Source organism: Nomascus leucogenys, chromosome 1a (genome assembly GCF_006542625.1).
Source record: "Nomascus leucogenys isolate Asia chromosome 1a, Asia_NLE_v1, whole genome shotgun sequence".
Taxonomy (NCBI): domain Eukaryota; kingdom Metazoa; phylum Chordata; class Mammalia; order Primates; family Hylobatidae; genus Nomascus; species Nomascus leucogenys.
The window spans coordinates 81,699,162-81,726,062 of record NC_044381.1 but is presented as its reverse complement, the minus strand read 5'-3'; the positions used below and the strand labels follow the sequence as shown (position 1 = coordinate 81,726,062).

Below are 26,901 nucleotides of genomic sequence, written 5' to 3'. Positions count from 1 at the left end.
CCAAAAGGTTGGACACCCCTGCTAATGCTGGGGATTCAGAGTCCATTTCAGTTGAGTCTTACCCACGTTCTATGAAGATTCTTTGCCTTACTGACCTCCTCTTGGGTAGCCTCTTGCAACCATCAGGGGCAGGGCTGATCCAAGGCCCAGTCAGCCCAGAATGTGAGCTCTCCTCCTCCTTGCCCCTAGGAAGGAAAGCAGCTGATGGATGAGAAGCCCCAGTTTACAGCCCTGGTGTCCCAAAAGCTGGAAGCCCTGCACCGGCTCTGGGACGAGCTGCAGGCCACTACAAAGGAGAAGACCCAGCACCTCTCGGCTGCCAGGAGCTCCGACCTGCGCTTGCAGACCCATGCTGACCTCAACAAGTGGATCAGCGCCATGGAGGACCAGCTGCGGTCAGACGACCCGGGCAAGGACCTGACCAGTGTCAATCGGATGTTGGCTAAGCTGAAGGCACGTGAGTGGGTTGTAGACTCAGAGTGTTAGGATAGAAGGGATCCGTGGAAGCCAATCTGACACCTTTATTTTTAATTTTAGGTTTGGGGGTACATGTGAAGGTTCGTCACATAGATAAACACATGTCATGGGGGTTTATTGCACATATTATTACATCACCCAGGTTTTCAGCTCCATACCCAATAGTTATCTTTTCTGCTCCTCTCCCTTCTCCTACCCTCCCCCATCAAGTACACCCCAGTGTCTGTTGTTTCCTTGTTTTCATAAGTTCTTCTCACTTAGCTCCCTCTTATAAGTGAGAACATGTGGTATTTGGTTTTCTGTTCCTGCATCAGTTTGCTAAGGATAATGGCCTCCAGCTTAATCCATGTTCCCACAAAAGACATGATCTCGTTCTTTTTTTATGGCTGCGAAATATTCCATGGTGTATATGTATCTTATTTTCTTTATCCAGTCTGTCATTGACGGGCATTTAGGTTGAGTCACTGTCTTTGGTATTGTGAACAGTGCTGCAGTGAACATAAGTGTACATGTGTATTTATGGTAGAGTGTTTTATATTCCTCTGGGTATACCCAGTAATGGGATTGCTGGGTCAAATAGTAGTTCTGCTTTTAGCTCTTTGAGGAATTGCCATACCACTTTCCACAATGGTTGAACTAATTTACACTCCCACCAACAGTGTATAAGGGTTCCCTTTTCTCTGCAACCTCACCAGCATCTGTTATTTTTTGACTTTTTAATAATAGCCATTCTGACTGATGTGAGATGGTATCTCACTGTGGTTACTTGCATTTCTCTAATGATCAGTGATATTAAGCTTTTTTTCATATGTTGTTGCCTGCATGTGTGTCTTCTTTTGCGAAGTGTCTGTTCATGTCCTTTGCCCACTTTTTAATGGCATTGTTTGTTTTCCTCTTGTAAATTTGTTTAAGTTTCTTATAGATGCAGGATATTAGACCCTTGCCAGACGCATAGTTTGCAACTATTTTCTCTCATTTTGCAGGCTGTCTGTTTACTCTGTTGATAGTTTCTTTTGCTGTGCAGAAGCTCTTAAGTTTAATTAGATCTCATTTGCCAATTTTTGCTTTTCTTGCAATTGCTTTTAGTGTCTTTTTCATGAAATCTTTGCCCATTCCTACGTCCAGGATGATATTGCCTAGGTTGTCTTCCAGGCTTTTTATAGTTTTGGGTTATTACATTTAAGTCTGTAATCCATCTTGAGTTTACTTTTGTATATGGTCTAATGAAAGGGCCCAGCTTCAATGTTCTGCATATGGCTAGCCAGTTCTCCCAGACCATTTATTGAATAGGGAGTCTTTTCCTCATTGTTTGTTTTTGTCAGCTTTGTCAAAGATCAGATGGTGGTAGGTGTGTGGCCTTATTTCTGGACTCTCTATTCTGTTCCATTGGTTGATATGCCGGTTTTTGTACCAATGCCATGCTGTTTTTGTCACTGTAGCCTTATAGTATAATTTGAATTCAGGTAATGTGATTCCTCCAGCTTTGTCCTTTTTGCTTAGGATTGCCTTGGCCATTCAGGCTCTTTTTTGGTTTCAGGTAAATTTTTAAATGATTTTTCTAGGCCAGGCACTGTGGCTCATGCCTGTAATCCCAGCACTTTGGGAGGCCAAGGCGGGTGGATCACCTGAGGTCGGGAGTTCGAGACCAGCCTGACCAACATGGAGAAACCCTGTCTCTACTAAAAATACAAAACTAGCTGAGTGTGGTGGCACATGCCTATGATCCCAGCTACTCTGGAGATTGAGGCAGGAGAATCACTTGAACCCGGCAGGCGGAGGTTGCGGTGAGCCAAGATTGCACCCTTGCACTCCAGCCTGGGCAACAAGAGAAAAACTCCATCTCAAAAATAATAATAATAATAATTTTTCTAGTTCTTTGAAGAATGTCATTAGTAGTTTGATAGGAATAGCATGAAATCTGTAAATTGCTTTGAGCAGTATAGCCATTTTAATGATATTAATTCTTCCTATCACATGAGCATGAGATGTTTTTCCATTTGTTTGTGTCTTCTCTGATTTCTTTGAGCACAATCTGAAACTTTAAAGTAAGCACTCCTACTCTTCCTCTTAACTGGACTTGCTTTTATCATGCAAAAATGTCTCCTGGTTTCTAATCCATCTCCAACCCCTTTTGCAGTGGGTAGGACAGAGACCCAAAAGGATGCATGAGAAACAGAACAGGCACTCAGAGGAGGGAAAGATGACCGGGAGCATCCAAGGAGACTCCCTGGAGGAAGTTGAGCTCAAATTGGGCCTTAAAGGATGGGTGGGATGCAGATGAATGAAGAAGATGGAGGGGCCGTGCAGGTGCCAAGGCTGGTGCTGACACCATCCCCTTGTGTCTCAGCGAGTGGAGGACCAAGTGAATGTGCGGAAAGAGGAGCTGGGGGAGCTGTTTGCCCAGGTGCCTTCAATGGAAGAGGAGAGCGGAGATGCAGACTTGAGCATCGAGAAGCGGTTCCTGGACCTCCTGGAACCCCTGGGGAGGAGGAAGAAGCAGCTGGAATCATCCAGAGCCAAGCTGCAGATCAGCCGGGACTTAGAGGATGAGACGGTGCGTGGGCCACAGCTCCCTACCCTCTGAGGCTGAGCCACCAGCTGCCATCAGAGTAGCTGGCTGCTGCCCAGAGCAATTTTTGGCAGCAGATGACTGGTCACCTCACCCCTTATCTCACAGGGTTGTTGTGAGGATTACATTAAATGGAAAGCTCAAGCCAGTGCTTTTGTTGGGAATGCACCGTTCACTTGCTAGCATTGCTCGGTGAAGAGCATGGACTTTGGGGTCAGACAGACTTGGGTTCAAGATCCAGCTATGTTACCTTCCCACTGTCTGACTAGGAGCAAGTTATTTGGAACCTCAGTTCAAAATCCCCAAATATTCTTATCTATAAAATGGGGGCAAAACCATGATGGGGTGTTGGGAGGAACTGGGGAGACACTGCCAGCAAAGTTCTGCCCTGCCCATGGTGAGCACTCGGGAAAGGTTGGCCACGATTGTCATCAGCTCTCCCCTGCCTTCTGGTCTCTGCAGCTCTGGGTGGAGGAGAGGCTGCCTCTTGCCCAGTCAGCCGACTATGGCACTAATCTGCAAACTGTGCAACTGTTCATGAAGAAGAACCAGGTGAGTCCTGCCTCACCTCACCAGCGCCACCCACCCCTCCTCACCCCTACCTGGCCCCACGGGGGTAGGCCCAGCCCTGACCTGCAGAAGGCTAGCAAGAGCAGATTATTGTTCTTGTTGGTAGCTTTGGGGTCTCCAAACCGTATTGGTAATCTTACAGCAGAAAGAGCAGGTTTTTGTGATTACAGAGCAAATTCTGGGAGGGTCACAGAGGAGGGAAGAATCCTGGTACTTGGGGATTCAGGGCCATTCAGCCTCCATCAGGCACAGGTGAATGCAGGATCTCGGGGGCCTGGCCTGGAGGTTGATGTGCTTCAGTAGCTCTGTATTCAGTGTATCCAGTGGTCTGCCTGAGAGGAGGGCAGTAACTCCTGGTCTCTCTCCCACAACACTGCCTTGCCCCTCTTCCAGGGCTGAGCTTGGCATGTGTGGTGTCCTCGGGGTAAGTAGGCCCCATTTCTCTCGATATATGAGGATACTTGTGGGGCTCAAATTCCATTAGGAAGCCACTAATTTTGGACTCTTAGCCCTTGGAGCAAACATCCCTCTGCTTTTTGGCGCTTGCTTAGCCCCGGTTGGGAACTCCTGTGGCCCTGGTCAGGATCCTGGATGTGAGCAGATGCCAAGCACTTCCTCTTGGGTCAGGGCTGCAGTGGGAGCCTGAATCATGTAAGGAAGCTGGCTGTGTGGGGTCGCAGCGGCCAGGGGAATGGCCACTGACTCTTCTTGGACAGAGAGACCCTCCCTCTGCATGCTCTCTGGGTCAGCAAGGAGATCCCAGGAACTTAGATCCCAGATAAAAGTGACATGTCCCAGAGTGCCCCATTAGTATTGCAGCTCCTTGAGGAAGGAAGGTCATGGCAGACAGCACTCCCTTCCCCCAAGTTGGCAGCAGCTGACATCTGCTCACAGGACCATTTGAGCCCAGCAGCAGTGCAGAGGCCTAGATTATATTCAGAGAGGTTTCTTCAAAGCTGCCTTAGGCCCTTTGCTTCTGGTTGACACAATCTAGTCGCAGAGGCTCCAGAAGCCACACGCAGGGACCTGGGCTAGAAGATGATAGAAATCTAGCCTCAGTTAATGCCACAACCTTCAGCTAAAAGTGGAAGGCTGGTAGGACACGGTATCCTTGGGACCTCAGTTTCCTTAATTGTAAAATGAGCCAACTCTAGTCTTTCCAACGCTAGGATTTTTGATTCCGTGCAGCCTCTATAAGTGTTATTGTTCAAAGGTTTTTAACTCCCCTGGCTGGCAGTTGCTATTTTAGGAAAAGGGCAAGACAAATATGGATGGGGTTCCCCTAACCAAGAAGGGAAAGGCAGCCCCTTGGGAGAGTGTGACTGCCCTAGTGAAGACTATTTTAGGCTCACCTGGCTAAACCATAAATCCAATTTTATCATTTCCTCACTTAAAACCCTCTATTGCAATGGTTCTCAAACTCCAATATGCAACTCCTTTAAGAAGCCCTCTGGGTGAGTTTACACAACTTAACCAGGTGCCACCCCCAGATCCACTGCATCAAGCTCTGGGGATAGAGCCTGATAATTTGCATTTCCAACAAGATCCTAGGTAATGCTGCTGGTTCAGGACTCCACTTGGGGACCACTGTTCCCAGGGCTATTCATTGCAATTAGAACAAATTCCACAAGGTACTACATGAAGGGTTCTCACCCCTGGCTGTACACTCAAATCACCTAGGGAACTTTTAGACAGATGAATGCCCAGGTCTCACCTCAGATGAATTAGAATCTCTGGGGGTAGGCCCCTAGCTCATTTATTTCCCTGGATTATTCAGTGGGCAATCAGGATTAAGAACAAGTCTTGCCTGATCTGGCCCCTGCCTGCTTCTGAATCTCAGCTCTTCTCACTTTGCCCTCCTTTACAGTATTCCAGCTCTTCTGGCCCTCTCTGTGGCCTTGGACGGTCCCAGCTCATGTCCACCCCAGAGCCTTTGCACTTGTTCAGTCCTCTTGCCAGGAACACTCACCCCCAGATCTCTTTGTGGTTGCCTCCCTCCCATCATTCGTGTCATGGTCAAGTGTCCTCTCCTCAGAGAGGCCCTCCCTGACTCCCTTAGCTAAAGTGGCTCCTGCCACATTGCAGCAGACATTCTTCATCCCACTGTTGTCTTTTCCTCATAGCCCCCAGGGAGGAAGGCCCAGCCTTTGTTTATTCATTTATTTGCATGTTTACCTTCTATTTCCTCTACCAGGTTGTAAGCTTTAGAGTGCGGGGATTTTCATTTCTCTTGTTTCTATATTGTCCCTATTACCTAGAGCAGGGTCTGGTACATAGAAAAGAACTTAATACATAGTTGTTGAATGAATGAAGATAGGGAAGACGACTTTAAACGTAAGTACCCTGCACAGATACTAGAAAGTAATTGCTTAAAAAGAAAGAAATACCCTTTTAGGCCGGGCCCAGTGGCTCACACCTGTAATCCCAGCACTTTGGGAGGCCGAAGCAGGTGGATCGCCTGAGCCCAGGAGTTTGAGACCAGCCTGGGCAACGTGGCGAAACCCCATCTCTACAAAAAATACAAAAAATTAGCCAGATGTAGTGGTACATACCTGTAGTCCAAGCTACTTGGGAGGCTGAGGTGGAAGAATCATCTGAGCCTGGGAAATTGAGGCTCAGTGAGCTGTGATTGTGCCGCTGCACGCCAGCCTGGGTGACTAGAGTGAGACCCTATCTTAAAGAATGAAATTAATTTTCAGGGCACCATGCAGAGGTCATAAGATCTCAGAGTAAACAAGCAAATGGAGCTGAAAACATGGGTTGTTTGAATGCAACTGCGGAGACTACTGGAAATTGTAAAAATTGAGGTTCTGAGCATAAAGTGTAAAAATGCATTTCAGCAGGTTATGTGACTTGTAGATGTGGTTATTCTGTATATATTTTAAATGCTGGCCATCACTGTGCTGCTCACGTGGGCTGCTCTGGCCCCTGCCTTCCAATTTTAAAGGCCACAGGAAAATTATATAGAGAGGGAAGAAACAGGTAGTGAGGTATATGGAGCTCAGGAGCCCACACACAAGCAGCAGCTAGCCCAACCTCTAGGACCCAGAAAACAAGTAGCACGTGTCAGGGCCTCCTGAAGAAAAAGGTGACCAGCCACCAGGGTGGGAGGAAGAGGCTGTGTTCATGACCAAAGGCTCAAACAGGGACTAATGCAAAGCTCACAAAAGATTTGAGAAATAGAAGTAGGGAAAAACAAAACAAAAGCTGAGACTGTAGGCAAGGGGCTGCTGTCACCTGTTCTTTTAGATGGAAGGCAAAAACTGTGCCCACCTGAGCTGCTGGGTTGGGCAGATCCTGCATAAATGATCCTGCATAAATCCTGCAAAAGCTGTTAGAATAAGGTATCAAAAAGGCCATTTTTTTTTTCCTTCCAACACATACATCTAAGGAATCAAGCTCTGCTGAAGCATAGGAAGATAGGGGACAGTCAAGAGCACAGGCTTCCAGGTCAGGTGGAGCTGTGTTCAAATCCGGCTCTGCCACTGAGGGACTTCACTGCTGCATGCCGGTTTCCACATGCTTATCTCAGCAGGCCACCTGAGGGTGAAAGAATGGTGCACATGAGTTGCTTAGCAGCCTGCAAGAGGTCCCCTTGGTAGTTCTTATCGCCATCACCTGTTCTGCTCTAGCAACAGGGGGTTAGAGGGACCAAGGGTGTCAGAGCTGTGCTGCCACTGCAGAAGCAGCCTCCCCACCATGGTGGGAAGGCCCTGCTCCAAGCCCTTCCTTCTGGCCACAGACACTGCAGAATGAGATTCTGGGCCATACGCCGCGGGTTGAGGATGTGCTGCAGAGAGGGCAGCAGCTGGTGGAGGCAGCGGAGATCGACTGCCAGGACCTTGAGGAGCGCCTGGGGCACCTGCAGAGCTCCTGGGACAAGCTGCGGGAGGCAGCGGCCGAGAGGCTGCAGCGACTGAGGGATGCCAACGAGGCACAGCAGTACTACCTGGATGCGGATGAGGCTGAGGCCTGGATTGGCGAGCAGGAGCTCTACGTCATCTCCGATGAGACCCCCAAGGTCTGTTCGGGCAGGGGATACCAGCCAGGGTGCCCAGGCAGAGAGGAAGAGTTGAGGTTGGCTGTCGGTGGGGAGCCTTGTGAGTCCAGCTGTGTGAGGAGTGAGGCCCGGGGAGGGGCACAAGGAACCCACAGACTCCCTGCCCTCCCTTGGTGCCTCCTTGAACACACCCTTGCAGGGCACACACTGCAGCCAGGTGCCTCATGTTTACCCACTTAGGTTTGCTCTAACCCAAGGGTTCTCTACTTTTCTTTACCATGGATTCTGTACTGGTGAACTGCTATGAAAGAGATGGGGTGAGAGGTGACAGGTGGGGGTCTCTCAAAGCTGGAATGATATAGGATGTTTTCATGAGGACAGGGGTTAAGACACAAAAGGAAGGGTGTATGTTGGATACCAATCGCGAGAGTCCGGAGAGGAAGGTAGGGCACGGGCATTGCTGGGAAATCAGAAAGGCAGGAAGGAAGCATGTGTGGCTATCTGAGGGTGTCCCACAAGCCTGCTCCCCTCCTCCCTCGGGCACCTCCAGGAGCGGGGGCCCAACTTACCAAGGGAGAGATCATGGCCAGGCTGAGCTCTGGCGTTGACCGTCTGCTGCCTCCTAGGATGAAGAGGGCGCCATCGTGATGCTGAAGCGGCATTTGCGGCAGCAGCGTGCGGTGGAGGACTACGGCCGGAACATCAAGCAACTGGCCAGCCGGGCCCAGGGCCTACTGTCTGCAGGCCACCCTGAGGGGTGCGTGTGCTCCCTGGGGTGACACGGTCAGGAGATGGGGATCAAGCCGGGGCCCACCAGCCAATGTCCCTTCAGATTTAAAAGGAAAATGGAAACAGTTTTCCCATCAAATAGGGCTGGAGAAAATTGCTGCGGGACTGGTGATGGATCCAATTTCATTTTATGGCTTGGTTTTGTGTGAGTCACTTCCAGCTGGGCCAACGAGGCCCTGGTTTGCAAAATGATCAGAGAAGAGGTTAGCAAAACTACCTTTTGGTGACCTGAAAGCACCGATTTTCTAAAGGGTTACAATATGCTAAGGGACACTGAAGACTACTTTAGCTTTTATTTTTATGGTCCAGAAGGTCTCCAGGACTTCACAGTCCAGACAGAACCATGATATAGGAGTACAGGTGGAAACCTGTGCCCACCTGGGCTGCGAGGTTTTGTGGATCCTGCATAAATGGAAGCCCACAGACCACACACTGCCCCCAGCCACGGCCCTGTCCTCAGCTGCCATTAGGGTGCCCACCACTGTGGGTCCTCAGCAGCCACCCCAGACATTTCCCTGGGAGCCACAGTGTCTGGGCCCCTAGTACGTCCTTTCCCTCCCTGGAGGGCTGAGCAGAGCTGTTGCTGCAGGAGCCCCGCTCAGGCAGTGCTGCTCCCCCAGCCTCTCTGGAAGAACGATGGAGGCATTCCCCACTTGCACTTGTCCCTGTAAGCTTGCCAGAGTGAGGGGCACCACGGGAGGCACCCCTCCAGGACAGAATTCCAGGGCACAGTGTGTCATCCCCTGAGGCTAGGGTGTGGCCCCTTCTCTCCCCAGCTCTTCCCCAGCAAAGCCCCTGTCATTTCTCCAGAGCTTCACTCCCTACCTATCCCTGCCAGGGGGCTGTGGTCGGCGTACGTTGGCTCCCCCGAGCCACTGCTCTGGGTTCATGGCTGCTGTCTCTGAGGGCCTTCTTGGTTTTGAATTCCAGGGAACAGATCATCAGGCTTCAGGGGCAAGTGGACAAGCACTACGCAGGGCTGAAGGACGTGGCAGAAGAGCGCAAGCGCAAGCTGGAGAACATGTACCACCTGTTCCAGCTCAAGCGGGAGACCGACGACCTGGAGCAGTGGATTTCAGAAAAGGAGCTGGTGGCCTCTTCCCCGGAAATGGGGCAAGATTTTGACCACGTGACTGTGAGTAGCCACAGCTCCTGCTGTCTTTGTCTTTCTCTAATGCAGTAGACGCAGCCAGCCCTCACTCAAGACACAGCGCTGCACAGGTTGTGACCTCCCCAATTTGAGGCAGGACCAGCAGATGCAGGCCTGCCCTGGGGAAGGTGTGAGAGCGCAGCTCCCGGAGCTGCAGTCGCTGCCTGGGAAAGTCTTCGGCTAAGCTGGTGACACCTGTAACCCCTGTGCCCCCCATAACCACATTTCTGTCTGCCCCATGCCCAGCTTCTGCGGGACAAGTTCCGGGACTTTGCCCGGGAGACCGGGGCGATTGGGCAGGAGCGGGTGGACAATGTGAATGCCTTCATCGAGCGACTCATCGACGCGGGCCACAGCGAGGCGGCCACCATCGCCGAGTGGAAGGACGGGCTGAATGAGATGTGGGCAGACCTGCTGGAGCTCATTGACACGCGCATGCAGCTGCTGGCCGCCTCCTATGACCTGCACCGCTACTTCTACACGGGTGCCGAGATCCTGGGCCTCATTGACGAGAAGCACCGAGAGCTGCCCGAAGATGTGGGGCTGGACGCCAGCACGGCCGAATCCTTCCACCGGGTGCACACGGCCTTCGAGCGGGAGCTCCACCTACTGGGTGTCCAGGTACCTTCAGCCCCCTGCCGCCCACCTGCCACCAACTTCCAGGGGCCCCCGGTGTCAGTCCCCACCTGGCTGTCAGCGGGGAAACCTCTAGGATGGATGCCAGGAGGTTTTGCCTCCTTAGATAGCCAGGAGCTCAGGACAGGGAGCAGTGGCTTTCAGATGTTCCTTAGCTTCAGAAGTCATTCTTTAAACTGAATCCTACAAAAGGCCAGTGCATACAATACTATACGGGGCAGTTTCTCCAGTTGTACAGTGTTATTACTGAACACATGCACAGCACTTTTCTAGCACCAGATGCTCTTCTGGGCAATGTATGTAGCCGCTGGACCCTCATGGCCATCCTCTGAGGCAGCTACTAATATTCCCTGATATTCCCTGCACTGTGTAGATGAGAAAAGGGAGGGGTAGAAGTCTCATAAGTTTCCCAGGAACATGTAGGTATGCAGTGGAGCCAGGGCTCCTGGCAGCCTAGCTATAGACCCCACATACTTAGCCACCGGGCACTTCAGCCTTTCCACATGGGAGCTGGAGAGCCCCCAAGTTCTACTGTTCAGACCCCTGCCCCATCACTGGAGTGCCCTCCGCAGATCCGTAGGGTCCCCCAGACCTTGGTGTGATAGAAAAGGCAAATGCAAGGGGACCCCTGTTGCTGAGGGCTCCCCCAGCTTCCAGTGCAGCAGGGAGAGGTAGGCTGGCTGTGCAATCCCAGGCCAGCCCAGCAGGGCTTGGGGACAGAACACCAGGGTAGGCTGGGCCCCTGGTTCATCCAAAAGGGGATCTCTTAGGGATGTGTCCTCCAGCTGGAGTGGAGGGCCTGATGTGTGGCTGTTGCATTTGGGGATGCCAGGGCCCCTGAGATAGGTGTAGCACCACTGAGGTCTTAGGAGTGAGGTTTCACTGTCCCCGGGGCCAGCCTCAATCAGGGCATCTGGTGCGACCCCTTCCTTGGAGAGTCAGCACACAGAGTGGTTAAGAACGGGGACTCAGGAGCAAGGTGCAAATTCCAGCTGTACCCCTTTACTAGTGTGAAGGACCCTGGACCAGTTACTTAGTTTCCCTTTGCCTCGTTTTCCCCATCTCAGAAACAGCAATAGTAATAGTACCTCCTTCATGGGTTTGTTGGAAAGACGAAGAGAGTTCATCAATAGAAAGTGATTAGAACAGTGCCTGGTACGTAGTTCCTCTCATTAGTGTGTTGTTGAGGAGATCAAAGGGCATGGAGTTCCTCTCACTCCCAAACCTTCACAAAGTTCAAGAGGTATCTTGGGTAGGCAGAGGTGTCAAAGCAAGGAGCCTTCTCCTACAGCAGCCCCTGGGTGGAGGCTGAAGATTCTACCTTCCAGCAGTGCCCTGGGCAGGGAGGCCAGGAGGAGGTAGCTGCCCTTCCAGTCCTAGGCCCACAGCACCTAGGGAGCAATGTCCAGGGAACAATGTCTGGTTTTGCCTGACCACAGGTGCAGCAGTTCCAGGACGTGGCCACCCGTCTGCAGACAGCATATGCTGGGGAGAAGGCAGAGGCCATCCAGAACAAGGAGCAGGAGGTGTCTGCCGCGTGGCAGGCGCTGCTCGATGCCTGTGCCGGGCGCCGGACCCAGCTAGTGGACACGGCGGATAAATTCCGCTTCTTCAGCATGGCCCGTGACCTCCTCTCCTGGATGGAGAGCATCATCCGGCAGATCGAGACCCAGGAGAGGCCCAGGTGAGGGGAGCGTCCTCCAGGCAAAGGCAGCTCCTCTCCAGGCCAGAAAAGCCCGGCCAACCAGGGTGCTGCACTGTGGCTCCTCCGTGAAGGGATAGTCCTGGACTATCGGTCCATGAAAATCCCTGGGGGACACTTGAGGCCTGAGGCTGGATCCAGGCAGAAATGGCCTGGCTTGGCTTCCACTGGGAGGACCAATTGCTCCAGAGTCAGGAGAGTCCTGAGTGTAGAGCGAGAGACATCTGTCATTCAGGTTCTCTAATGGGAACAGTGACCATGGTTGACAGTGAAAATAAGCAACTCACATGTCCAAAGCTGGGCAGGTCTAAGACTGCACATTCTTCTCCCAGCCCTGGGATGTGAGGGGGCCCTTCCCCCAAAACTCAGGAAGAAGCTCATTATCCATGAGAGGAGGAGTCAGGCATGTGGGCAGTGAGAGCCCCTGCAGAGATCAGACCACTCTGCCCAGTCTGTGTCACTTCATCAGTTATTGCTGATCCATCTCCATCCTATTGCCCCTAGGGTGTCTGTCCTGATGGTCTTACTTTTAACATCCTTATGGAGATATAATTCACATACAACACTTCATCCATTTAGGGTGTATCATTCAATGGTTTTTAATATATTCGCTGTTACACAACTATCCCCACAATCTAAGGTTAGAAGATTTTCATTACTCTGCCCCTATTAACAGTCACTCCCCATTCGCCCTCTCTTCCCAGTCCCTGGAAACCACTACTCAACTTTCTGTCTCTCTAGATTTGCCTGTTCTGGACATTTCATATAAATGGAATCATACAATATGTGGGCTTTTGCGACTGGCTTCTTTCCCTTAGTATAATGTTTTCAAGATGCATCCCTGTTGTAGCATCAGTCAGTACCCCATTCCTTTTTATTGCCCAGTAATATTCCCAGGCTTGTTTGGGGATTTCTGTACCCACTGCCCATGCTCTGGCCACTGAGCAATGGAAGATACCAGGGCATCTGTGTTCCTGCTGGGGCTGGGCTGGTGGAGGACCCCCTGGCTGGCCATTGAGAGAGGAGGGAGCAGGGTCAGACTCCCACAGGCAGGGGGAGGTGGGCCCCTCTGGTTGGGACACAGAGGCAGGCCAGAGTGACCCAGAGTTCCCTTCTTCCCTTGTCCTCCTGTCCCCCAGGGATGTCTCCTCTGTGGAACTGCTCATGAAGTATCACCAGGGCATCAATGCAGAGATTGAAACCCGGAGCAAGAACTTCAGTGCCTGCCTGGAGCTTGGCGAGTCCCTGCTGCAGCGGCAGCACCAGGCCTCAGAGGAGGTGAGGGGACTGCAAGGATGGAGGCGAGCCCCTCCATCTCCGTCCCCACTGTGCCAGCCAGGCAGCCTCCTGGGAGGCAGATGAGAGCTGCAGCTTTTCCGAGGAGCTTGTCTTGCTCTCACTCATGGAGATCGGGGCTACACACAGGCCCGGGGATTGGAGGCCCAGCAAGCGCACTCCCTGCCTTAAGGAGCTGGCCACTCAGTAAAGGAGAGCAGGCTCATAACCTGCCTAACACCCACAGGTGCACACACTTTGGAGTTGGTGACCTCCCTTAATAGGAGAGGCGCATGGGCCTCAGAGAGGTTAAATAACTTGCCCCAGGCCACACAGCTGGCAAGTAGTTGGGCCAAGACTTGAAGCCAGGACTGTAGGACCAAACCTGGCATTTTTTGCAGGACCCATCTGCGCACTGCCTCAGGTGGGGAAGGGTGAGCCAAGCCTGAGCTTTTCTCCCTTTCCTCCCCATAGATCCGCGAGAAACTGCAGCAAGTGATGTCCAGGAGGAAAGAGATGAATGAGAAGTGGGAGGCCCGTTGGGAGCGGCTCCGCATGTGTGAGTACAGCCCTGGAGCCAGGGCCCAGGGGCAGGAGTACCCCCGTGGGAGTAGGGGAATGGGGAGGTGCCACAATGGGTGGATTTTCACTACTGCCTAGAGAGGAGCCCCCCACAGCACTGCTCTTCAGCAAAGCTCTGGGGCCAGGGGCCTCAGTGGTCCAGGCAGAAGGCCAGAGTGGACATGCTGCTGGAAGCCTCACCCTAACCACCCAGCGTGCCCCCACTCCTTGCCCATCCTCTGCCCTACTCGCCCCCAGCCTCATGCCCGGGCGGGTATGCCTGCAGACCTATCACCTGGGGGAGGGGCTGGAGGCCTGGGGGAGGGGTTGAAGATCTGGGGGAGGGGTTGGGGGTCTGGGGGAGGGGTTCGGGTAAGGCTGTCATGAATCCCAGACATTCCTCATGAGGAATGTCAAGCACAGAACAGGCTCTTCCTCCTTCAGTTGGGTGCTGATGAGAGGTGGGGAAAAGCCATCACTCAGGAAGGAGCTGTGAGCCAAGAAGGGCCAACTGGTCCCTGGCCACTCGTCCAGCATCATGTGAGACGGCCAAGGGCTGGGAAGAATGTTCAAGGCAGAAGACTCCTTCTCAGAGACATCTAAAATACATTTTGTTTTCAAAATAGAGTTCTAATTACTGAAAAATATAGTTTAAAAAATATAACTATTGGGCCAGGCATGGTGGGTGACATGTATAATCCCAGCACTTTGGGAGGCCCAGGCAGGAGGATTGCTTGAGCTCAGGAGTTTGAGACCAGCCTGGGAAACATAGGGAGACCCTATCTACAACAACAACAAAAATTAGCTGGGCATGGTGGTGCACACCTATAGTCCCAGCCACACGGGTGGCTGAGATGGGAGGATCACTTGAACCCAGGAGGCTGAGGCTGCCATGAGCCATAATCACGTCACTGCACTCCAGCCTGGGTGACAGATTGAAGCCCTCCCTCTAAAAAGATATAACTATTGTGAAGATGGGTTAGGGGCCCAGTGTGGAATGGGGTGGCTGCGGGCAGCAAGGGTATCCATGTGGTTTAGGGACACCTATTCAGGCCACCTGCCTGACCACTGGCCTCCAATCAGGAGTGAACGATTGGGTGCCAACAGGCCCTGGGCCTTGTGGGGGGTCTGTGTCCTGTTCCCCCTGGCAGTGCTGGAGGTGTGCCAGTTCTCGAGGGATGCCTCTGTGGCTGAGGCGTGGCTGATTGCCCAGGAGCCCTACCTGGCCAGCGGGGACTTTGGACACACAGTGGACAGTGTGGAGAAGCTCATCAAGAGGCATGAGGCTTTTGAGAAGTCCACGGCCAGCTGGGCAGAGCGCTTTGCTGCCCTGGAGAAGCCCACCACGGTGAGCAGGGATCAGTGCTGGGAGGCTCAGGAGGGTGGCAGCTGTGCCCCCAGGGCTCTCATGTCAAGGACTCCAGGCCAGTTGTTAGGTACTTAGAATGGTGTGACAGGCTTGGCCAGCAGGGACAATGGGAAGGAAAGACAAGTGGCAGGAAGTACTGACCTCCGAATGCGAAGGACAGAAGGGGCTGACTCTAGAAGGAACAAGTGCCAGGGCGTGTGGCGGTGCAGGGCTGCGTCCAGAGGGAGATCGTCTGAGAACACAACTCGCCTCCGTGGCTGCTCTGACCCCTGGGCCTTCTCCTCCTCTAGCTTGAGCTGAAAGAACGCCAGATTGCAGAGAGACCCGCAGAGGAGACTGGGTGAGTGGTGGCCGTGCGTCCAGGGAGCTGAGTGCTCTGCCAAGTGGGAGTAGGGGGTGCCTTTCATCAGAACCCTGACATTGGGACCAGTTGCATTTGACCTCTCACACTGGGCACCCTTGTCAGGAAGGCCCAGAGTGCCTGGGCATGAGGGCAGAGGAGCTTTTGCTTCCCCAGTCACGGGCGGGCTGAAGGCCTGGTGCGGGAGGAGGGGGCTGGGAGCAGTGGCTGCCAGGCGAGGCCCTGCCTCGGAGCCACCTGAACACGGGGCCCCACAGGCCGTTCTGCCTCGAACCTGGCTCCCTTCTGAAGAATCTGCCTTGGCTTTTCCGAAGAAGTCTCTGGGCGGCTCCTTGCCGAGCACCGTCCAGGCTGGCGGTTGACTGGAGGGGGAGCTATTTGGTGCTCCTCCCTGTGGGCGCGGGTGAAAAGCCAGGCCTCGAAGGAGGCACTGGCCTCAGAGGGGTGCTTGTTTCTAAAGAGAGACTGTGTCTTCCTTAGGCCTCAAGAGGAGGAAGGCGAGACAGCAGGGGAGGCTCCGGTTTCCCACCTTGCGGCCACCGAGAGAACATCCCCGGTCAGTCTCTGGTCTCGTTTGTCTAGTTCCTGGGAGTCACTGCAGCCAGAGCCCTCTCACCCATACTAGGCTCAGCCCAGGCGAAGGCGAGATGAGCTGGCGCAGCCCCCGCCCTCTATCCTCCCCACATCCCTGCAGCCACCTCCCAGCAGAGCAGGCTACGTCCTCATTGAGGTGTTCTTCATGAGCGTACTAGCCTCCTCCACTCCTCCCCACAGCACAGAGGAAACAGGCCAGCCCAGTGACATGACGTTATTAGTTTTCTTTTATCTAATCTAATAAATTTTATTGTATAAATATATCACCATTTACATGAGGGGAAACACTAGCCAGAGACGATTAGTGCATTTCTGTACACCGTCCTTTTCCCCATTTTCCAACTCCTTCCTCTAGGCAGTACTCACCCCCTGCACCCACACCTACACACATGCACACGCCCACACACACGCATGCACACACAAATACACACACACCCACATACATACACACCACACAACCCCATATATACATACACCTCACGCACAACCACACACCCACATACACACTCATACAGACACCACACATAAATACAAACACCACACCCACCCACATGCACCCACACCACATCCCCATACACACATCCACACACCCACACACACATACTCATACACACACACCACACCCCCATACACACCTCATGCACACCCACATACACACACAGACATACGGACACACAAATATGCACACACCACACCCACCCACATGCACAGACACCACACACCACACCCACACATCCACACACTCACACCCACACACACGTACACACACACACCCCACACACCCACATGCACACACCACAACCTCCCCCCCACACACACATACATGCAAACACACACCACACCCCCACAGACACACACCCACACTCACACACACACCAACCACTCGGCTGTCCCATCCCACCTGCCCCACTTCAGGCATCTTCAGTGGTGAAGTGGGGGTACCCATCCTTGTAGGTGATTCTTTCCCCCTGTGCAGAGCCCTCTCCTCTTTCCACCGACCTGGCCTGAGGCCTGTGGGTCAGTGAGTCTGGATATGGAGCTGGTTCTGGGGCAAGAACAGACTTGAAGGAAGCCTGCAAAATTGAGGCGAATTCCAGGGCTTTGAGTAACAGAGGTCAGCCCCCCAACTTGTAGGAAAGGAGGATGAGCCAGAGGCCTGCCTCAAGGGACAGGGAGAACCCAAGACAGCAGCTGCCAGAGGCCTAGGGCATGCGCCTCAGGACCTTACCTGGAGCAGGCCCCTTAGGACCCCGTGGGGTCTGTGCAGGGAGCCTGGGAGGCTGTCACCCAGGCTTAGGGAACTGCTCTCGGGAGCAGCTGACCGAGAGGAAAGCAAGAATTCAGCACACGGCTTGCATGGCTTCCCCCCGCATGTCCCCGCTGTGGCAGGCTGCACTGGAGGTCAAGGGAGCCACAGATCCTTCCTGCAGCCCACCTCTCCAGGTGCCCCGTGAGCCTGCCTGAACCTGGGGGTGAGGTTAGGAAGACTGGCATTCCAGATGGAAGTTTCTGGTACACCAGTCACCCCCAGAAACATGTACAGATAGTGAGGCCTCTCTTTTTCAGCCCTTCTCACCCTAAGACAGATGCCCTCCCCAACCTGCCACGTGCGTGCGCGCGTGCTCACACACACCCCTCTGTGGCCTCCAGCCTGGCCAGAGGCCTCCCTTTCCTAGCTGCACCAGCCCACCATGCCCAGCAGAGGGCACTGCTGGGCTCCTGCTGAAGGGTCTCTCCCAGAAGTTCCCTCCGAAGCTCCCGTCGTCGCATGTGGGGTCGCCTCCCTGTCTGTGGTGGACTGCGTCCCAGCCCCTTTTTCCCAGCAACAGCCCCTGCCGGAAGGAGAGCGAACTCTGGGGGACCGGCACAGACTGCGGACACGGGCTGGGGCCATCCCTGTGCCCTGCCCCTGCCTGCTTCTGCCGTGTGTCCCTGTGTGTCTGCATGTGGCGGTGTCCTGGTGTGCGGGCTCCTCTGTGAGCACCAGAGCGACTCCATCCATTGTCTGTGTCGTGTGTGTCTGTGCAAATGTAATTACTTGTGCATCAGAGCCGCCTCCAGCCAACACCTGAATGTCACCGGGTTGGGGGGAATAAAACCTGTTTGGACCTGATGATCTCTTTGGGGGAAGAAGTGAGCCCACGTTTGAGACCCTTTCCGGAGAGCCAGCCACTCCAGCAGATGGGAAGACTGGCCTGTGCCCGGTACCAGAAAGAAACCAGATGGTGACTCAAACGAACACCAGACCCAAGGCCTCACGCACAGATTTCCTACTGCTGCTCCCTTCTGAGCCTTTTGTTAAGTTCTCATGAGGATCCACGAACCTCAGAGGGAGGGCCTAATACCCCATCCGCCTTCGATGCGAGAAAGAGGAGGACAGAGCCTGTGGGAAAGCCCAACCTGGCTCTAGAAGGCTCCTCGCAAGCCCAGCGGCTGGTCCCTCCAGCCTGCCTGGGACTACCCCTTCACAGAACCGCAGGCCTCTCCCAGGGAGGGATGGCCAGTGGCTGTGCCTCCCCTCGGGGATAGTCCTGGGGGGACGGTGGCTCTCCTGCTGGTCCTCTGTGTGTGGTCTGGTGTCGGTGCCCTACAGAATAGATCCATGCGGTGTTGCTTCATGTACAACCCCTCACTGTGCATGTCGGCTTCCTGCTGGGGGGAACTGACGGGAGTGGACCAGGCACCCCTGCTCCTGTCTGGACAGCTGCACACCACAGGGCGGCACCCCACGCCAGTCCTCCCCTTCCCCGCGTGTGTGTGCACGTGGTGACTGGAACTTCCATCCCACACATCAGCCTCTTTCTCAAGCACATCACTGCACGGTCCCACCGCCTTCCCTCACCTCTTGCCTTTTCACATTAGAGCACGTTCTGGTAAAGGCCAATCCGTTCATACAGGTAAGTGCATGGGAGGCCAGGCAGAAGAAACAAGACCTCACTCACGAAAGGCAAAACTGCTGGAGGGAAGTCAGGACATCAGGGTTCTAGTCCTCAATTCTGTTGGAAACTTCCTGCATGATTTTAGATAAAAACCACCTAATCCCCTGAGTCTCCCCTCTCTTATAAAGCCTTCCCTGGAGAATTACCGAAAGTCTGGAACATTCCTGTATGCCAGCAATTTAGCAAATTACAGGGAGGGGCTGGGAGAGGTGGTTTTCACCACTTTCCTCTTGCCTGGTGCTTAGTGCTGTGGTACTGGCTGGTCTCAGGTACCCACTGGTGTGAGACGGGAGATGGGAAAGAAGTAGTAAAGGGCAGGGGTGTTTGCCTTTGTCCCTGTGGGGGACTAGAGGTGGGGCTGCACCTCTGCTACGGTAAGGATAGTGCCCTGAAGGAGGCCCAGGTCTGCAAGGGAGCCCTCGGCAGTGGGCAGGCAGACCTGCTCCAGACTAAGCATCTCCCCTTCACCTGGGGCTGTGGCCCTGGGAAGGACTTGGGGGTCCTGCTGAGCATCCCCCACCTCCCAGGCTCTGGGTGCCTCAGAAGCCCCAGTGTAACGTGTGGTGAGAGGCTGTTTTCTCCTGGGAGAGAAGGAGGTGGATTGCATGGAGAAGAAATGGTATTGATGATGCTGCAAGTTCCCCTAGGCTAAAGGTCCCGAGTGCACAGCCCTGGGCATCTTCCTGTCCACTGTGCCTGATTCTGGTTTTGGGAAGTGAAGTGTGAACTGCTCTGAGAACTCCCTCAGCAGGGCTGCGGTGATGTCATGTGTGATGTCCCTGAAAGGGATTGGTGCTCCTAATCGCCTTTGCCAGGGCTCACTGTGTGGGATAAACATACCCTGCCTGCCTCCAAGCCCCAAGGCTAGATCTAGGCTGTAGTGCAGAGGGGACCCTGGGATGCCAGGTCACTCCAGAAAGCAGCTGCTGGGTGCCCCCTCGTTGTCAGCCTTCTCGTCAGGAAGTCAGGGAAAGCTCTCTTCCCCAAGGGCAGCTCACAGATGCCATTCTTGCGCGTGGCCTTCCAGCACTGCCTGTGCAGCCAGCAGCCCTAGAGAAAGGGACTGAGCATCTCGCTAGGGCTGAACATGGGAGCTGAGACTCCTAGGTCCCTTGCCTCTCCAGTCCCATAGGATTAAAGGTTTATGTGGCTTCAGGGAAGTAACCCGCACTTACGAACGTGAGGGGCTGAGCAGGCACTGGACTTGCAGCCAGGACCACCTCTTGGCCGGTGTCTGGCTGGCTCCAGCTGCTGCTGCCCCTTGGCAACCTGAGCACCTCCCCGAGCAGCAGCCTCCCTGGCAGGCAGCCAGGAGCTTTAATCAGCAGCCAGTGGTGGGGCTCTGACGTCCTTGGATGGAAGAGATGTGGGTGTGGAGACAGCAGCTGTGTTTCTTCTCGCCTGAACAAGCTCTCCCAGTCTTTCCTTCTCCTCCTGCTACTCTTTCAGACATTCTGCAGTGAATGCAAATCCTATGTTTGTTGGTAATAGGCAGACCCAGCTGGAAACAACGTCAGTTTTCCCCAAAACCTGGGCGTGTTCCTCTCTACCCAGTATGCCTGAGTCAGTGTGGCAGGGGTGTGTCTGCCTACACTCTGGCACTGTGCCTGGCTCCCTGGAGAAACCTGCTGTAGGCTCTTTCTGGACACCTGCCCGCTGCTGGGCATGTCCCTTTCTCCTTGCTGTGGTCAGATTTAATATTCCTGGCCCCTCTGCTCTGACAACTCTTCCTAAGTTCTTCCTTTCAAGCTGTGTTTCAGAACATCCTAGATACCGATGGCCTCAGTATCTAGGGAAGGACTTGGGGGTGCTGCTGAGCATCCCCCACCTCCTAGGCTCTGGGTGCCTCAGAAGCCCCAGTGTAACGTGTGGTGAGAGGCTGTTTTCTCCTGGGAGAGAAGGAGGTGGATTGCATGGAGAAGAAATGGTACTGATGATGCTGCAAGTCCCCCCAGGTTAAAGGTCCCCAGTGCACAGCCCTGCGCATCTTCCTGTCCACTGTGCCTGATTCTGGTTTTGGGAAGTGAAGTGTGAACTGCTCTGAGAACTCCCTCAGCAGGGCTGCGGTGATGCCATGTGTGACGTCCCTGAAAGGGATTGGCGCTCCTAATCCCTTTAATGTTAACTGAGACTCAGTTAACAGTGGAGGCATCTCAGAAATGGGTTTGAATCGGACGACGTGACCACTGAGTGGCAGATCTGGATAGGGGAGTCAGTGTCTTCTAACTCTCTCTAATCTTTCAAATGCTGAGTGGCTGGCTCAGGGCCACTGAGCGACTAAGCAGCCAGCAGCTCCTTCAGGGCAGGGACCTGAAGAGGCCACACAGGTGGTGGGCATGGTGAAGACAGCTCCCGAGGAAGCCTCATTCTCTTCTCACGCCCTGGTGACAGTGAACCAGTTTTCTCCTCCCCTGCACACTGCCATTTCCCTTCCCCTCCATTCGCTTTACCGGGTGCCCTTCTGCCCTGCATCCCTTCCTGTCATCTTGGCCAGGCCCCCCCGTTGCCATCTCAGACAGACAGCTGGACTCTGGGGTGCAGTGTTGCACTGGACTGCTCCCCCACCCCACTTCTCATAAGAGCCTTTCCCCATCCCTTGGCCTGCAATCCAGGGGACTCCTCACCATGCATCCCAGCCTCAGCTCCCTGCCCTGGCTCTTTCCCCCTGTTCAGCAACAGCCTCTGCTTTCTCCTTTAAGGCATCTGTCTCTGCCCACCTTAAGTTGCCATCTCTTCATCTCTTTGGGTGCCTTCAGCTCAACAAACCTTTTTCTTCTCTTGCAAACAACTGTCTTCTGAACAGCCTTTCCAACCCACCCAGTGACAGCCCTTCTCACCCAGAGGACAAGAGCTGAGATATCGGACATCGGGCGAGGGCAACACTTCTTGGCTGCCAGCTCCCCGCACCCCACAGTCACCAGCACTCTTTGGTTGCCTAAGGCATCTAGCAGGGGGTCTTGTTTGGCCCCAAGCCCCTCTTCCAGCTCTGGCATGATTATGCTGCCTCTGTCAATCAGCCATGTGTTTTGTATAAGCCAGGATCATCTCATTTAGACTGTGAACCCCATCGGACAGGTGCTTTCCTCTGGAGTGAGGATACAGGTCTCCCCTCTTGCAGCAGGATTTAGGAAGAACACAGAGTTTGGTGCCAGACAGACCTGCGTCCTCAACATTCCTCACTAATGTGTGACTATGGACAGATCACTCACTCTGTATGACCCCCAGTTTCCCTCATTTGTAAACAGGGGTAATAACAGTACCTGCCTTGCAGAGAGGCTGGGAGGATTGGAAGAGACAATGTAGGTAGAGCAGCTGGCACTGAGTAGGTGATCATTTAAGTCCCTTCATTTTTCTCCATCCCCCACCTCAGTCCTTCATCTCTTAAAAGCAGCATCCTTCATGTGAATTCTAACATGAATTCAGTCGTGGCACGATGCATCCCATTGCTGCAGTCAGTCTGTTTCTGGGGTGCATCCTCAGGCCCTGGTTCTCACTGGCGTTACCTTTAGAGAGAAGACCTTTTCGCCTGTGTTCTTTGCTTGTAAATGCATCTGGGTTCGCTGAGCATCTTCAGAACCTCTGAACGACCCTGTGGTCCCGAGCCAGGTTGTGTTTCTCCTGGGAGCCTGAGGAGTTTGTCGTCTGTGTGCAGTCCCCGGCGCCACCTGCTGGCTGAGCCTGGACATACACCTTCACCTCCTTTGGCCTGGAGAAGACATTTATCAACCTGCCCATGTCCCTGGCCTGTTTTGCACATCCTCTGTGAAGACCCCAACCCCTGCCTCCCCGACCCAAGCCAGTTTCCTAGCAAGGCAGGACCCTAAAAAGTCACGCTTACACAGACTCCTGCTTGACTTTGCAAGACTGCAGAGACCCGGAGATGGCCATCCCCCACCCATTGGGAGCCTGCGGCCTCTCCCTGTTGGTTTGACTACAATCCTGCGAGACCCCAAAAGGCCTGTGCCCTCTTCTCCACTGATCCCTGTCAACCAGCAACCAATGCTGCTTGTCCCCTGCCCTCCTCTGATGTCACGATCCCACAGCCAGTACACACAGCTCCTCAGACATCTCCCCCTGCCTCTTCCCCAAACCAGAGGACTAAAGGCAGTACCTTCCCTTATTCAGCCCACTCCCCAATTCTCTTTCACCTCCACTTATGGTCTAGACTCCCTTGCTGCCCCAGCTGGACACCCAGAATTTCTTCCAAGCAGCAGGACTCTCTTCCTTCAGAGTGTCCCCTGCTCTGGTGGGTGGCAGCCCTCAGTGGTACAGGGGGAATCTTCAACTTCCTGATGACCTGAGGACTCCAGCAGCAGCCCCTGCCTTACAGCACAGAGGTGGAAGGGAATCTCAGATCAGCTCCTCCATACGCGGCGCCTTTGGGCAGAACCTGCCGGTCCCTTAGTCACACCTCAGCCACATGAGTAGCCAGCATCGCCCCTCCTGGTGCTCTCTGTCCATAGATCTCGCCTCCTGTCGGGTAAGGCAGTCCCCACCTCAGACCATGGCCTGCTTACAGAGGAGCAGCCTCACCTCATCCCCTCTTATTAGCCCTGAGGCTCAGGGGAGGTGGGGCTTCCTGCCACACCATGCTGCTAGCCTGACCCAGGGCCCACATTTGGCATGGGTGGATGGTTCAGCTGGGAGGTCCTTGATGGATCTGGCCTAGAAAGAAGCAGGGCTGATTCAACAGGACCACAGGCCTCCCACTGCAGGTTCGCGGCAAAGGGGCCATGGATGGGTCCCTGCCCAGCTACTTGGCTCCCTGCCTTCCCACACCACCTGCGGTGCCCTTTCCAATCTGAGAGGCATTGTGTGGATAGGGAAGCAGGGCCATGGATTCTTGCCCCAGCTCTGCTACTAACTTGCTGTGTGCTCTAATCTCAGCCCGTCACTGAGCTTTGCCGGAACCCGGTTTTCCCATCTGAGATAGGAGGGGCTGAGTCCCATGACCCCAAGGCCTCTTTCCAGCTCTAGAATTCTGAGAATCTCTTTTCTCACATCAGCTTCATCTACCCCATCTCCAGCCTCCCCCACCCCCTTCCCTGATAAGGCCCCCGTTGTTGATTCTACCTACATACCCCTCCCAGAGGCATGGCTAGAAATGAAAGGCCCCGAGAAATTCCTTATCTCTTATGAATTGCAAAAGATCTTTACATACACATACACACTCACATGCTTGCAGGGCTGTGTCAGGCTCCCACCCCCCCCCACCCCCTCCCCCTACCATGAGCAAGGAGCCTGCCGGCAGCATCTGGCCATCCCTCCAGCCTGCTCTCTGCTGTTTGTGCACTTTCCCTGGGCAGATGGGAACCCCAAGAGTAACTTTTTAAAAAATGGTTCTGCTTCAGAAAAGGATTTGACCTCTTGGGTATATATCTAGATACAATCTTCCTGGAAGTCTTTTCTTGACAAAGTTGTGAGCTCTTTGTAAAATCCACTTGTGAATTACCAGAGCCCTCCACTCAGCAGCACACTGTTGTCTTCGGCCGGACCTGGGGACCTCTGCCTCTGGCTTCTGGGGTCCCTCCACCTCAGTGCCCCACTCCAAGCATTGAGGCAGGGACTCAGGCCGCTTCTGCACTGCCCTAAAGGGGTGGGGCCTCAGGCCCTCCTGCACTGCTTACCTGTTCACATGGCTTCCCCCTTCCTGTCTCAAGCGTCAGAATATTCCAACTGAAAATGGTCGAGAAAGGAGGGGCTGAGGCCTTGCCTGCCAATGGCTGAGATTCCCCTTCTCCATTTCTCAGTCCTGAGCATCTGCTACTCCAGGAACAAGAGGGTTTTTGAGATCTTTACACTAGCCCCACGGGACACTGGCCACAATTGCTCAGCAAAGCCCCAGGGAGGCAGGGGTGGATAGGGAGGGGTGAAGGATCATAAGAGAGCCAATATTTACAGACATGACCTCACTTTAAAAGGCTGCAAACCACCTGTGAAGTAGGTCATGGGCTCACTCCCACTAACTGAGTCAGGAAGGTTCTCTCCCTTCCCCCAAATGGAATTCCAGGGACTCTCACTCCAGGCCTGTCTGACCCAACACCTGAGAAGGGGTGGGCTTCTCAAGAGGCCCTCTGCTGTTGGTCCCGGATGGGAGAGCAGGAAGGGGGCTGAGGGAAGGGGCCAGCTCCCTCTGAGAGCTCATCGGTATCTGCTCACAGGGCCTTCTAGAAATCCCTGTCCTCCTTATCCCCTCACCTCAGCCCCTCTTGGTTCCTCCTCCTTGTCCCCTTCCAGGGAGTTGGCCAGCCTCCTGGGAGCTGAGGAGGGGAAGAAAGATTGTCCCCAAAGCCCCTTCCCCCTCTCTTGTACCCACCTTCATGACACCCCACCTTTCTCACCTGTGTCCGCTCCCCCCTCCCAGAGAGGAAGGGAAGCCCTGCCAAAGCCCAGTTCCTTCACCTCTCACCCTCATTCTTGGCCTTGGCCTTCAGGGTGGAGAGGACAAGATGCACTTTAAATTGTCTCTACAGGAGCAGTCGGGAACGCCAAAGAAATCTTTGCGTTTGGAAAGATTGGAAAACCCCCATTTTCCAAAGCCAACCTGTGACCTGGCCATATAATTTTTGATCGCACTGGCATGGCCTCTGAATGTCCCTGCCAAGGAATGTGGGCCAGGCACCCATCAAGAGGAAACAGAAGAAAGGTGGGATTAAGTTGGGAGGCAGTCCTGGCAAAATCCGTCTCTATTTTCAGAGGACAGTTTTCTAAAGGAAGGAAAATGGAATGAAAGTATAGGAAGAAAATGTAGACACAGAGGTCTCTAGCAAAACCAATCCCAGGAGAGCAGAGGCTGGGTAAGAGGGGCAAATATGGCTGAGAGGCAAGCTTCCCTCCCTATATCTGCCATGGCTGCTTCTCTGAGACCCAAGGGCAGGGAGAGCACTGATGGTAGCAGGAGCAGCAGTGCAGCCCATGTCCCCTCCTCTGGAACCTACTCCCGCCCCTCTTGGAGGAAAAGCAGGCCCTCCCCACATGTATATCCAAGTCAGAGCGCAGGATCCACAGAAAGACCCCACGCCCAGGCTTCCAGTCCCATCCCTGCCTCTCCTGCTCTTCCTCCCTGTTACAGTGATGCAGGCAGGGCTTTGGGGCCTCCAGATCCTTGTGGCCAATGCTGGCTCATTGCAGACACTCTAGGGTCCAAAGGCTGCCAGATGCATAGAAGAGTGGCCTGGCCACAACCCTCAGGGGCGCTAAGGTGGGAAAAGATGAACACCATAAAGATGGGATAAAAGCACAGGTCTGTCCATTTGGGGAGTGCATGTTCCAAACTGTCTCCTGTACCTATTAGCTTTGTTGTCACCAGGAAATGCAGAGTTCTCAATTCTTAGTCTTACTTGGGAGAATTCGGCCAAGAGACCAAGTAGTAATGTAAGCAAAAGGTTTACTGAAGGAAAATAAAGAGCAGGGATTGTATTTATTTATTTATTTTGTGACAGAGTCTCACTCTGTCTCCCAGGCTGGAATGCAGTGATGTGATCTCGGCTCACTGCAACCTCCACCTCCCGGGTTCAAGTGATTCTCCTGCCTCAGCCTCCCAAGTAGCTGGGACTACAGGCACGTGCCACCATGCCCAGCTAATTTTTTGTATTTTTAGTAGAGATGGGGTTTCACTGTGTTAGCCAGGATGGTCTCGATCTCCTGACCTCGTGATCCGCCAAAGTGTTGGGATTACAGCCGTGAGCCACCGCACCTAGCCTGGGAGTTTATTGAAGTAGACTCCAAGAGAGGAGCCAGCAGGTCCGCCTGGGAAGCAGCAGTATTCACAGCAAGAGTGAGATAGCAGCAGAGACAGTACACTCTGAAAGATGAGGCAGAGCAAGCTGCTCGAAAGATGAGCCAGCAGCTCGAGAGTTCTGTCTTGCGGTTTTTATTAGGTCACACTCTCTTTAAGTTCCTGCCTCTG

General features: G+C 53.8%; 1 protein-coding gene across 3 annotated transcripts in view; it reads left to right on the top strand.

Annotated features, from left to right (window-relative positions):
- Positions 1 to 26,901, top strand: part of SPTB (spectrin beta, erythrocytic) — a 134,378-nt gene that overhangs the window by 97,761 nt on the left and 9,716 nt on the right. For all 3 annotated transcript variants that reach the window (XM_030812148.1, XM_030812143.1, XM_030812155.1), the window contains 13 exons: positions 190 to 453; positions 2,825 to 3,031; positions 3,509 to 3,598; positions 7,359 to 7,637; positions 8,243 to 8,373; positions 9,336 to 9,540; positions 9,802 to 10,176; positions 11,631 to 11,875; positions 13,033 to 13,171; positions 13,643 to 13,727; positions 14,881 to 15,077; positions 15,389 to 15,438; positions 15,940 to 16,015. In XM_030812148.1, coding sequence (XP_030668008.1) covers positions 190 to 453; positions 2,825 to 3,031; positions 3,509 to 3,598; positions 7,359 to 7,637; positions 8,243 to 8,373; positions 9,336 to 9,540; positions 9,802 to 10,176; positions 11,631 to 11,875; positions 13,033 to 13,171; positions 13,643 to 13,727; positions 14,881 to 15,077; positions 15,389 to 15,438; positions 15,940 to 16,015 — 2,343 coding nt within the window. The remainder of the gene's footprint in view (positions 1 to 189; positions 454 to 2,824; positions 3,032 to 3,508; positions 3,599 to 7,358; positions 7,638 to 8,242; positions 8,374 to 9,335; positions 9,541 to 9,801; positions 10,177 to 11,630; positions 11,876 to 13,032; positions 13,172 to 13,642; positions 13,728 to 14,880; positions 15,078 to 15,388; positions 15,439 to 15,939; positions 16,016 to 26,901) is intronic.